The sequence below is a fragment of the Oryzias latipes genome, chromosome 4, assembly GCF_053564925.1.
Source record: "Oryzias latipes strain Hd-rR chromosome 4, Olatipes_Hd-rR_3.1".
In the NCBI taxonomy this organism is placed as follows: Eukaryota; Metazoa; Chordata; class Actinopteri; order Beloniformes; family Adrianichthyidae; genus Oryzias; species Oryzias latipes.
The window spans coordinates 31710806-31724761 of NC_136240.1; the positions used below are offsets into that span (position 1 = coordinate 31710806).

General features: G+C 40.4%; 1 protein-coding gene across 2 annotated transcripts in view; it reads right to left on the reverse strand.

Annotated features, from left to right (window-relative positions):
• The window catches only part of oca2 (oculocutaneous albinism II), a 60512-nt gene that overhangs the window by 21760 nt on the left and 24796 nt on the right, over positions 1-13956 (reverse strand). For both annotated transcript variants that reach the window (NM_001104792.1, XM_078945399.1), the window contains 7 exon segments: positions 3192-3285; positions 4566-4670; positions 5301-5360; positions 5855-5982; positions 10602-10710; positions 10880-10937; positions 12997-13144. In NM_001104792.1, coding sequence (NP_001098262.1) covers positions 3192-3285; positions 4566-4670; positions 5301-5360; positions 5855-5982; positions 10602-10710; positions 10880-10937; positions 12997-13144 — 702 coding nt within the window.

Consider the following 13956-nt stretch of genomic DNA (forward strand, 5'->3'; position numbering starts at 1 on the left):
TTGTACTAATTGAGGATACAACACCACAGCCTACCTGGGTATAATTGCTGTCCATCCCTTTTTGACCACACTGTACCATCTTCTGATGGCTGCTTCCAGCAGGATAAGACACCATGTCATAAAGCAGGAATTATCTCAGACTGGTTTCTTGAACATGACAATGAGTTCAGTGGACTCAAATGGCCTCCACAGTCACCAGATCTCAACCCAATAGATCACCTTTGGTATGTGGTGGAACGGGAAATTGTCATCATGGATGCGCAGCCGACAAATCTGCAATAACTATGTGATGCTAACATGTCAACATGGACCAAACTCTCTGAGAAATATTTCCAGTAGCTTGTTGAATCTATGCCAATAAGGAGTAACCCTTGTGTTATCCTGAGCATTTTAACATTGGGAGTTGGGTCATCTATACCCACTAGACAGTGCGCTGAACCTTTTTTCTTCAATGATTTGTGATCTTCACTGGTGTCCATGGATTACAGGAAATCTTTCCACCTCAATCCACCTTTGTCATGGTAGGAATAACACGTCAATGTAAGGGTGGGGTCATCTAAGATAGCACAAGGGTTAAAGCAGTTCTGAAAGTCTGTACTCGCACGGTGTGCCTAATAAAGTGGCCTGTGAGTTTATCGGCCTGAGTGTGACTACTCATTTTGGGTTCTCCAACAACTTAGAGAAATGCGCCATTTCTTGGTACGGTCAACATGTTCTAAAATTTATCAGAGGGCTCAGCTGTAACCGTTTCCCTAAGACCTTCTGTGATGCCACATGATCTCTGTTGGATGGGTGTTACTGGTGGCACCTCAGATGTTTTACTCCAGATTCTGGTGTAATAATGTCCCCTAATCTCTTTGCATTTCACAAATGCTACCAAAGAAAACACATGCTTCCTCAACGAGATTCCATACTGATCTAAGGAGATTTTGGGACTTGGGGCAGTTTTCAAATTGGTAAGCCTAGATGAAACTATAAATTCCCAGCTGGAGAATGAGGTGGAGAGAGAAGAGAGGGTGAGAAAAAAGGTTCACCAGAAGAGCAGCAAAATGAGAAAAGATGCAAGGCAATGTTTTAAGTTGCTCTGACATGTTAATCTCACACTTTGACCTAGAAGCCTTTTTTCCCCGGGGTCTTTTCACCTCTGAAGTGACTGAAGGTCCAAAAAAAGATTTTTAGCCTTTAATGTGAATAGGCCAGCTGGTCTGCAGGACTACATGATCAGAATACAGAAAATTAAAGAAAAAAAATTATTGTCATCATATTTGAATATAACAACATTTTGTTTCATAGCTTCTCTTTGTCAGAAGCACTTGGGGAGAATGGGGAGGCGGGTCATGACTGCTCAATGAATGTCTTCACGGCAATGGGAAAAAATATTTTCCTAAACTTGTTGGTCCAAGTTCTTATGACTGAGTCTGCCACATGAGAGATGGGTGAATATGGAGCATTTTCTGTGGGTGGGGTCATTGTGGATCTTTGTGGCTCGACAGAAGAGCCGGGTGGATTAGATTTCCTCTAGCTGTGATAGAGCTGTGCACTGGGAACAGGTGAATGTTGGACCTGTTCCTGAACCAAGGTCCTGCTCCAGTCATCACCCTCAAGATGGTGTAGAGCTGGTCCATTGTTCCATGACCAGGACGGAAATCGCACTATTGTTTCTGGATCTGAGGTTCGACTATCGGACGGACTCTTCTCTCTGCACCCTGGCATTGACTTTCCCAGACTTGGAACACCCCCTCCGGTCCCCCTCTTAAAAGGGGAACCACCACCCCTGTCTACCAGTCCATTGGTACACTTCTAGACTGCCACGGGATGCTTGCAGAGATGACACTCCCACAGCATCCAGAGACTTGGGTACTCAGGGCGGACTTCATCCTCTCCTGGAGCCTTGCCACTGAGGAGCTCATTAACTATCTCAGTGACTTAAGCGTGGGTGATGGACAGTCCCACCCAAAGTCCTCAGCCTCTGCTTTCGGAAGAGAAGGTGTGTCAGCAGGATTGAAGAGATCCCTGATATATTCTTTCCACCGCTTGACAATGTCCCCAGTCCTTCCTTCGGTTTGTTTGGGTTTCAGAACACTGCAGTAGATGGATGGAAGAATAAACCTGAGACCACCATTCATTACGAGAAGGGTTATCCTTCTTGACAAAGATGGCTTCTTTCACTCCTCACTCAAACCATCCTTTCTCTCTAGCTAAAATTCAGACTTCACTGTTCTCAAACGAGTGGTTTGTGGCCTTCAGGTGGAGGTGTACTGCAGACTCAGGTTCACTTGAGTTGGCTCTGCAATGTTGGTAAAGCTGCTTGTGTAGAGGTTGTTTGGTTTCTCCTATGTATTGGTCATTGCAGTTCTCTTGGCAGTGGATAGAGAACACAACGTTGCTCTGTTTGTAGCTTAGAATTTTGTCCTTGGATGAACTAGTTTTTGTCTGAGTATTAACAGGTTTGAGATGAACTGGGATGTTATGTTGTCTGAAAATCCTTTTTGGTTTTTCCGACAGGCCTGAGATATAAGGAATGGAAATACTGTTCCCTTTAGGCTCTTGTTCCTTCTTGTCTTGTTTTCTTGTATGTTGGGATCTGGTGAAAGCCCAGTTGGGATATCCACAGGTTCAGAGGACTTGACGGATATGTTGCTATTCTTTCTTCTTTCCGTCAGAACTTGTGGGCACCTCTTGGGCTCTGTGTTGTAAAGTCCTGATAACGCCTAGGTGGGCTGTAAAGGGTGGTTTGAATCAAATAACAGGTACTGATCAGTTTGAGTAGGCTTCCGTACACTTCAACCTGGAGCTGTCTGTCATCTCCAATGATCACTGCACAGTCTACAAAGGCTAGGCTGTTCATCTTTGCGTCTTCCCTGGTGAACCTGATGTTCTTGTCGGCCGCGTTGATATGATCTGGGAACGGCTCCACTGCCTGGATTTTAATCTTGACCCAAGTGTCGTCCACGTATCTGAACAAGTGACTTGGAGTAGTACCTGGGAACGAGTCCAGGGCTCTTCTCTCGACTACTTCCATGTACAAGATACATGGACACACTTGCAAGACGCCAATTTATGCAAGACAACAAATCTTCCTGTCTCTCTAAACTCACATATTAAGATTAATTGTTGTGTTTTTGTAATTTAAAAGACCACATTAATGGCTCATGCATATTCCCAAAAAGAGTGTTTGTGTCAAGACTCACCCCCAAGACAGGCTCCCATGGCCAAGGCAAAGATGAGAGGTTTTACTGGAAGGTTCACATCAGAGTCCTGACTCAGGTTAATGAGAACTGGAATCTGCAGATATGCACACATATTTAAAATGAACACTTTTTTATAGAAATATTAAACCATTGGTCCTTGGGCAAGACACCAAACCCCAAATTAAATGGGACAGTAAACAATTGGGCCTTCTAAATTCAAATCACAATATAAGTATACACCATTTACTGTTTAATATTTAAACAAAGATGTAATTAAAACAAAGATGTTCAACAACAGTAATATATACACATAGTTTAGATATACTCTGACCAACACATTTTAAACTATTGACATTAAATCTTTTTTTAACGGAGATTCTCTAAATGTTTATTTATTCAAAACTTTCCAATCACAAGTTCAGGTTTGAAAAGAAAAACAAATATTTTGGCAGTTGCTGTCTCCTCTGCCGATCAGAATAAGCCTGCTGTCTTATCAGCTGTTTTGATGCCCCCCACTTTTTATATTGGAGAAAAGGAAGAAAAAACAGGTAAAGAAAAAGATTTCTTTTGAAACCTGTGAGTGGAAGGGCTGTTGAGAGTAAAGCGTGATAGTTTATAATTCTCCGACCCACAATTTCTCGTTATGTCCTTTGAAGAATATTTTTTTCTCCTAATTTTTCTCATTCAATGGAATCTCCAAACACATTGTCCTGCCCAATCGGCCATTTTTGGAAAATCTTTGTCAACATGAATTAAGTAATTCAGTAAAACCTTTTTAACCCTAAACCTGTTTTGCATATTACATGTTTTTCTTTTAGTTGCATGTTTCGTTTTATATCAATATTTAAAGACCCACTGCGATGACAATTGTGTTTCTGGTGTTTTTAACATGAAGATATACATAAAGAAAATTTCATGGAAAATTGCATTTCTGAGTATTTCCTTATTCAAGTCGTTGTGAATAAGAAGCAGATAAAAAAAAATCCAAGATTTTATCTGTCACATAGAAAATACGCTGGACGAGCCACAAGCTTCCTTCTCCAAGCTCTCAGCAAAAGGGAGAGGAAGAGCGGGCGGGATTGATCTGTCCCATCGGTCCCTACGACTCGCAGGTGAATTTTTAATGAACTCCTGCCACTCTGCAGAAACCTATGTCCTAAAAAAATGACAAAGGTTTTTTATTTTGGCTAAAAACAACATGACCAAAATTAAAATACCACAGGCTTCAAAGATGATCCGAGTGGGTCTTTAACCGCACTTTACTGCGTCTGTGTTTAAAACTGCATCATGAATGAAGTTGGGACAAGTCTTTACCCACAGAAACCTGCAGATTAGCTGCATGTGCAATAACTGAAATACACTGGAACTTCTCACCATGGTGGCAGTGAAGGGAATGTTGTCGATGAGAGAGGAAGCCAGAGCAGAGACCCACATCACTAAAATGATTGCAATGGCAAGCCGCTGGTCTTCTGGCACCGCCTGAGAGGAGAGATAATCGAGGCAACATCTGTACTCACATTGCATCCCCAAGCCATTTCTCTGACCATTCAGTCTCTGACAAAGAGGCCTTAAAGGAATGGCTTTGTTTTAGACTGCAGGTTTTGGCTTAAGAGTCCTGCATCTTTTTGACATGACATCAGTGTCTCAGGTATTCATGGGCGCAGTAAAAGAAACAGTGCTAACTCTATTTCACCCATCATCCGGCTTCAATGAGAGACGCATGCTGTGCAGTGCTGCCCTGCACTCTGCCCACTGCTGAGGGCCACTGAGCAAGTCAAAGATGCAGAAAAGCACAGCACCTGTCATGTGTGATTATCAGTCTGGTGCAGGACTGCTGTCTAAACATGAGCTGACGTACCCATTACCAGTGCGGTTCTCTGCTACGAAACAACTCGACTGCGAGAAGCACAAGGGCGAGAATATGGTTGAAAATGACTTCAGGTCCATTCAGTCACTGGCAGGAGTAAGACGTAAACAAAATAATTGAATTCAAAGCCGAGCAGAAGCAAGGAGGATCAATGTGCATGAATTACGGGATCATGTCATCCATGCACAATTACCAGACGTGTCAGAAGCATGAGAATGTAAAGATGAGAGGGGAAAACTCACTTTTATCAGAAGCGCCGTTTGCTCACCAATGAAATCGATGAGCTGCAGCTGAGCTATTGCCTGAAAAACAGAGGAGACCCAAGCTGTCACAGTGACATGAGTCTGATTCAGAACCATAGCAAACAAAGGTCATTATTTATTAAGTTGCTATAAAATAGATTACACTACATTTTTATCACTAATTTTAACACAATTTCACAGAGCAGAGAAACAACCTAATCCAGACACCCAGCTTATGTTTTTAAACTTTTGATCCTTGACTTGGGAGAAAAACATTTTAATTTGCCAGCTTGCAGCCGAACAGAGTGCCTACCTCAGCCTCGTGAGCTGTCAATAGACCAATTGTCTGATCCTGCATTTCAGCTGGGATGTTTGCAGGAGCTAAACCTGCTTTCACCAGATATCTGACTCTCCATTTGGAAGGAGGCCCAGATCAAAAAGTTGTTGCTTGGCATCTGATTTGTTCTCCACTGCTCAGTTTCAGTCACACACACTCCCTTAGTACCAACAAGGCTTCGATTAGACAGCAGAAACAAAGTCTGTGTGTTAAATACCTCCATCAAAACAAAGAGACCGGCAAAAAACAAGAGTGTGGCCCATTCCACCCGGTGCAAGATGATCTCAAAGTCCTGGATGTCGGCCAGAACCAGAAGCCAAAGGGCACCCAGGATGGCAATCCACCCTAACAAAAAAATAAATAACAGATGATTGTCAACAGACATTTCTTTAAAGTTACCAAATGTCCCACAGAGTCAGGAATAACCCAGACCAGAGTCCAGAGAAACCCAGAAATTAACATGAATTTTTAATCCATAACAAAAGGATTTTCGTCTGGAGGAAAAAAGACTATGTTGGCCCAATTTTCTATCAAGAAAGTCTGTCTCTTTTTTTTTGTAAAACCCCTACTGAGACATCATCAGACTTTAAAAATCCCGACTCAAAAAGAACGATTTGTCAGCATGTTTATGGGCTCACAGCTCATCAGGCTGCTTCTGTCAGACTCAGGCAATTAGCTTTGCACAAACTTGGCTCTTTTTTTTAGATTTCTACAGCTAATTTGGTTCTTAAATATTGACCCTGCTCTGAGAAAACCCATAAACTGCCTGTAAATATCAAAGTAAAATAGTTATTGGTTTTTGATATTGAAAACTGCAAAGGTTAGGAAAACCTTTGGGAGGAAAACCTCCCAAAACATGCCTCATAGGTTAAGTGGTTACTCTAAAGGAACAAACGGTTTTGAAGATAAATAAATAAAAAATTTGGTTTAGGGCTGAATTTTGGCTCAGTGTAGGACTGCCACGCAGGAAACCTCGGTTCCCTTCCCTAGGGCATTCAATAAGTCAAAAATCCAGCTGTGCCTTGAAAATACAGGGTTGCGTCAGGAAAGGCATCTGGCGTAAAAGCCACCTGTGCGGATCATTGAAAGCTGCTTCGCTGTGACGAACCCTGACCGGTTAAGCTGAAACTAGAATGAGAGGGCTGACTCTCTTACGGAAACCACAGGAAACACATTTTATCCATTCATCTTATATTCCGTTTTTTTATCCATTTCGGGGTTACAGGGGTGCCGGATAAAAATAATATAGAAGTTCACTAGATTCAGAAGTAAATACACTACTCTCCCAAACATTCAATCTCTTATAGATCATTTTTAACATATAAGTGGCCATATGCAAGCAACAATACAACAAATTCCACTCTTTGATAAGTTCAAACACGCTGAGGTGCTACTGAAGTGGAGGATCAGAATACTTTAGACAATTTTGGTGAATTCGGAAAAACAGGACATACTTTCAGTCCATGGCTTTGAGGACGCATGTTTTGTCTACTTCATATCTTAAAATAAGTAAAAAGTTAAGAAATGTGTTTAGAAATCAGCAGAAGTTAAAGACATCAGGAAAAAAAACTCTCAAGTGAGACACAGGTCCTCAAATTAAACAACCTGTGTAAAGAAGCAATCAAAGAAATAAAAAAGCTCAAGAGTTTTCCAAAGAGACTTCTAGAGTGATTAGACAGTCTGATGGCTGTAAAATGCTAAAGACGTGGATGTGCAAGAATGAATGATAAAAAAATATGAGGTAAACATTCTTTACTGCAAAGATTTGTCACATCAGTACATCGTATTAAAAAAACCTGAAGCCAAAAGAAAGTGGAAAGAAAAATGTACCCCCACTATCACTCATTGTTATTCTCTGATAATGCTTTTAAAAGTTCACAGTCGCCCCAACTCTGGCTCTGCTGAGGGCTTTTTTTTAAATCTAATTTAGTTTATGGTCTTAAGTTGTTTTGCTTTATTGCAATTATCTCACATTAACTGGATTATAACAACCATGACTTATTTGGAAATGAATTTTTTTATACACATTTTAATTAAGGTAATTTATTACTTGTCAGTGTGTAAAACAATGTTCTATATAGATTTGGAAATATACTTATTTTTGTCTTACAATGCAAAACCGTGGGAAGAAATTGGTGTATTTCATGTCCACATTAGATTAAAATGATCATTTCTTTATTTTTATTTATATCTTTGTGTCTAACATTTGACTAAAACGGTAATTTCCAGGTGTAAAAACAATAAATGTCAAACTCAAATCAGTTTTTTTCCCCTGGAAACTGCAGCTGTATTTCATAAAACCACAGACACCATATAGAGGTCAGATGAACAGGCAGTAATCAAACTGTAATGAAGTCATGCCATCTGAGGTTATTAAAATTTGAATGGCGCTCAAGTTTTGAACTGCGCACGGATGAACAGCCCAAGCTTTCAGCTGCGGTCAACCCTGACCTGCGCTCCCTAATGAACGGCGTGCTTAAACAGGTGCCTCCCCCTCCTGAGGGAGAGGAGAGCACGCTGCTGTGGGACCGCTCTCATTTAATAAATGTCACAGAGGTACCTGAGCAGGGCTGTAATTAACTGAGCTCCCTGGTAGCAGACTGACTTTACAAAGAGACACGTGAAGAAGAGCATCTCCACTGATGAGACGCCGTTAGGGTCCTCTGCTGAGTGAGCAACAGCAGTCAGATCTGTCCCACTGACAACAAATAACCTGAACCATCAAGGAAGCTCAGCTCTACTGCTGTGCATCAAATGAGTAAGTGGTTTTTTTTTGTGTGTGTCGTTGACGTTAGAGAGTACAGTCCACATGCTGCTGTGTGCATCCAGGACATCTTTATCCAAAACGTCAACTCAGACAGAAATACCTGGTACTAAACAGTGCAAGTGAAGTTTTCCAGAATCAATGATTTGCTTACAGGATAATTAAGTATTAATTAAATATGAGTACAAACATAGAAGTAACTAATAATTAATGGCAAATCCATCAACATGTCAGTGTCCTAAAGTTGAGCCCATTGTTGTTGTTCCACATCCAAATAACACACTGTACGGTCACGTCTTTGCTAAATTCAAAGTGTTTTCACACATTGGACTGGAATGATGGACTGTTCAGTTTTTGCTGTCAAGACATGTGTGTTGTCCACCGTCATGGTATTTTAACAGTCATAGTAAACTAAACCTACCGTGCCTCAATCCGAATGGTATTTTCCAATTTAGATATAATTGATTTATTTCCTTTAGAAACCATTTTTTAAGGGTATTTGTCGACTTGCCTCAGACATATCTACCTGGTTGGATCCTAGGAATAGAAATCAGTTAATCGATTACGTTGATTAATCGCTACACCCCTAACAAACAATCTTAAAGCAAGAGCTTTTATTTCAGAAATATTAAATACCGGTACTAAAACTTAAGGTTAACAAATGATGCCAAGAGACTCTCATTGATGACAAGATTCAAAAACTGCTGCTTTTGCAATCAAATCTTCAAACACTTGCTGTAACTGTTTAAGATTGAAAACGTTGGATCTAAAGCCCAAAAAAAAGATGCTTTACAGAAACCGTTATAACAAAGTGAAAGGGAATGAGACTTCTGAGACTCATAGATAGAAATCACATTGAAATGAGAAACTATTTTTAATTTGTTTTTGAACAAAGCCCAAACAGAGTAGTGTAAGAGTAGAGTAAGAATGATCTCTTCTTTTGTAGTTTTGAACATGCAGCTAAAGGAGTTAATCATTAGTTGTTTTAAAGATGGAAAATAGAGAAGCAGAACCGGTTATCCTAGTCAAGAGACTCCGTGAAAAAAAGGGCTTAAAAACATTATTTCAGAATTTGTAAGTGATCACATCTGCTGTCTGATGCATCGGTGGCTTTCGTTTTGCTCCAAATTATGTCAGAAATACAGAGAGAAAAAAATCAGATTTACAGGTGAGTGACAGGACCTGTCATCTCCCGCTGAGGCTGGATAAGTGGTGCAATGATGGGACTCTGTATGTTCAAGGCAGGAAGGAAAAGCGCTGCTAATTTGGCTTGTGCATATTAAACATCGTCTTCTCTGAATCCTCTTGTCGTGAAAGCATTTTTCTTAATTTTTATGACTTGTCAGGCTGAGCACATTTATTATCAAGGTCGCAATGTACTGGCTTTCAACAACATAGCAGTACAATTTTGTGAAGAGGATCAGGGACACAAAAATAATTTAAAAGAGGCAATTAAAGGACTTTAATTTATTTTCTTTAGAATTCAGATTTGCTGGTATGTATATTTTACTTTTATTGGTTTTTTTCAATTCAAAACGTGTCTTTTTTTCATTTTTCAGTACTTGAACTTTTTTTGTCCTGTCCAGCAGCCGAGGCTGAAAGTTACTCTTTTGACAGATTTTCTGTTTAAACTTTAAGAAAACCAGGTATTTAAACATTTTGGTTTGACAATCAACTTTTGTTTATAACTTTTATCAATTTTAGTTTCATATTATTGAATGTTTGACATTTTCTGTCAGAATAAAAATAAGTTTCGACTTTTTACCACATATCTCACTATTCTTACATTTTTGGCTTTTTCTCAAAACCTTTATTACAATTTTTAAACTTTATGAGGCTTAGAAAAAGACAAAAAAAATGTTTTTTTCTTTTCTGTGGCAATCCGTGTTTCTGTACTTTTCAATATCAAATGAGAAAATGAAACTTTTATACTATATGGTAAAATAAATCAAAAGGAGACTTGGAAAGTGTGTCCAGGAAAAACGGAAATCGTGCAAAAAAAATACTTTCATAAGCTTACACCATAAGGGTTTTTTCAGAAATGTTAAAGCAGAAATTAGGCATCAGATTTACAAAAAGATGTTCAAGATTTCAGGGTTTTACTGGTCAGATGTATGACATTACCAGGAAAAATGTCAACCAAAAAAGAAAAAAAATGCTAAATGGACCAATGGTCTTGATGAGATGATGAAGAACTTACCAAGATCCAGATGAATGCTGGGAATGAAGGAGTTGAGAAAGAACACAAATATCACCACAACAAGGACGGAGACACACTTCACCAACAGGACCCTGTCGGTTATCCTGTGCTGTGGAAGCAGCAGGAAAAAAAAAAGAATTAACTCTGGACTTTAGAAAAAAACAACAGTTTTTATCGCAAAGCTGACTGCAGCCCAATTCCATTCTTGAGATATTATCAACATGCAGAGTAAAGAAAGATGAGTGAAGAATTGGACTGAAAGGAAAATCAAAGCCTACCTTCTTTTGTAGCTCCTGAATGTTTTGCTCCCAATTTTTATCCTCCTGAGAAATTTGTCTGTTGCAGACACACATATACACACAGACACACAAAAACACACATTTCATGGTGACATTGAGAAAAATGAGAAAATAAATTTCACCTTACAAAAAATAAAGAGAAGTTATAGTTAGTTTTTTTCCCCTTTTCCATCATTTTTCTTATTGTCTTATTAAAAGAATTGTAATTTTTTTAAGGTGCGTCTTTCTTTGGCAAACAAAAATTTTTTTACTGCTAAGCAGATATTTAAGGCAAGTTCATTATTCATTACAACCACAAAACCACTAAGACAGCAACCCAAAACATTGGTTTTAGAACATTGATGAGGTAAGTTGAGCTGGTCAACAAGAATAGTTTATTCAAAGTCTCCATTTCACTTCCCTCACAGACCAGAATTGATGTTAGAGCTAAAAAAAAGAAATTGCCCACATTTTGCCACTACTCCATCAACACCTGCTCTAAATTGAGTGATCACAAAAGCGTCTGTGCTTGAAATGCTTGTGGATTACTGGGAATCCAACAAAACAGAATAACAGAGCCTCAAACACTTTCCTTATGCCTTAGTCACGTTGAACAGATTTTGGGTCTTGGACAGGTGTGGTCGAATCTTAAAGGGACAGCAGGTGTGTCCTGCAGTTCCCTTGAGGTTCATGCGGCAACCCCAAGGGACGTCATAAAAATGTTACAAAGGTATTTGTCATGCGTGTGATAAGTGTATCGTGAAGTATTTGCAAGGATAATGTAGACTGCACACAATTAAGGCGTAAGGGTGATGTCATTAGTGAGGTGCGTGTACTGTCCTCCTGCTAACCACACAAATGCTGCACGCACGCAGTGTGCAGGTGATGTGTAAGTGCCTATGGAACGGCTGTAGGATGTCCACACAAACTACGGCTCTGATTGTCTAAGTTCCTCATTTCAATCAGTCAGGATACATGCACGGAACGCACATTTATCACTTGAAGAGCACCTAAATGGTAATGGTAAATGGTGTATACTTATTTAGCGCTTTTCTACCTACAAGGCCCAAAGCGCTTTACAGTCACAAACCCAGTCACCCAGTCACACACACATTCACACAATGGTGGCGGCTCCGCTGCCGAACACTGGCGCCCGCCTCCCACCAGAGGTAAGGTGGGGTTCAGTGTCTTGCACAAGGACAAATCGACTCATGGGCGTGCAAGGCTGGAAACGATCCTGCAATATTACGACCATGGGTCAACCGCCCTACCGCTGCACCACGGCAACTGCGAGCCCCTTGGGCAGTCCATGGATTTTGGGGGGCTAAAAACTGAAAAATCCCCCTGCATTCACCTACTTCCCCCCTCAATTACCCTTACATGTTAAAGCTATCGCTATGACCTGTCAGTCTACAATCTTAAAATGTCAGGAGGGGCACCCACAGATTGCCCATTTTACGACTGTAGACAGCTCGTATCCACCCATAAGGGCTATTGAATCGGTTAGTTCAAAAGGGGCCCAAGTCCACAATTTTTCAAAATAGAGATATTATATGTTCTATGGTCTTCAAGGGAAAAGCTATCTGATTATGTGCAAAAACGTCCCAAGTCCGTTGTAATGTATTGACTTTGCTTGACATTTAAAATGCATTAAGTGCAAAATTCCTGGACTTGGGCCTCTCTTGCATGGGTTTTGCTTTATCCCATATATGGCAGCACTAGTTAGCCAATATGGCAGCGCCCCTGTTCAATTCAAGAAGGGCCCAAGTCCAGAGACTTTAGTTTGCTAGTCCTCTGAAATTATAAAAGTGAGGTGCTTCATATTATTGCATTTGTGAGATATGAACTGGTGCTAAATCTGGGTAAAGTATTAATCATTTGGTGTAGCCTCCCATTTAGGCTATGCAATTAAAATCATTTCCTGGAAAAACAAACCTCTTGGACTTGGGCTCCTTTTGAACTAACTAATTCAATTGTGACTTAGGCATCAACTGTTCCTGAATGGTTTAGCTGTTTGCTATTGTTTAACTTTCCCAACTGGCATGAGCTGAGCCCTTTTAAACAAATGTGTGTGTTCAAAGCAGTAAGACCTCTTCCACAAAGCACGTCACAACCACCTTTGAAATGTCTTCATCATTTTCCGAAGCAGATTTTCCAGAGTGAGCACTTTTTGCATCAGAAGGCATTTGACAGCTGTTTCCTCTCGGCTGGCAGGGTTGATGCGCTGGGCCGTCTGCCTCCAAACCAGGATCTCGTGCTTGAGTTCTGCAGAAACACAACAACCGGACCTGTCATCGATGGACCACACCAACAAAGATCATCAACAAAATGAAGCTTATTGGTAGAGTGAGAATGCAGCACAGCTGAGGCTAATTCAGACCTCATCCTGGTGGCAGTCGTTATGCTCTGTGCGGGCTCAGGTGATAGGCACATTGACAAGCTCAGAAACAGCCAATGATGAAACAGATATAGCCTTAGGGGGCTGGATCCTTCTGTAGTTATCAGAGAGAGTCATCTTTTTTATGGAAGGTTGCTAAGAAACCTTAATAGGATCTAACAAGAAGAGCAGAAAACATAACTGTGAGCAAATTGCCAAGAAAGGCAGGGGGTTTGAGCTTATTTAGCTGCATGCTAAACACTGCAGGGCCAGATTTACAGATGGACTGTCAGGCCTGGACTGAACGGCCGCCTCTGGCATCAGCTCAGTCTCTTTGGAGCTCCAGTAAAGCTCCGGTTTCTTTCACTTCTGAAATTGGAGCCCTGGAGGCAAGTTATTTAGAGGAGGCTAGCTGACCCTGAAAACAAAAACAATGGCTTTGTGTATAGGTGGTGTAGTGATGCAAAGGTTATCATGATGGCCCAATGGCAAAGGAATCCTGTTTTGATCCATAAGGTTTTCTGTAGCCTCCTTACACAACACAGACACTGATTGGTGTGTCCAAGATGTGCATCTTATAGACCTTCTTTAGTGGGAATCTCTTGAACTTGTAAAGTTGTAAAAACGGAATAAAGGAAAGAAACAGTGGGTGACCATCAACAGATTAGAAAAACTGCTCAAAAAAAAGAGCTCATTTAGA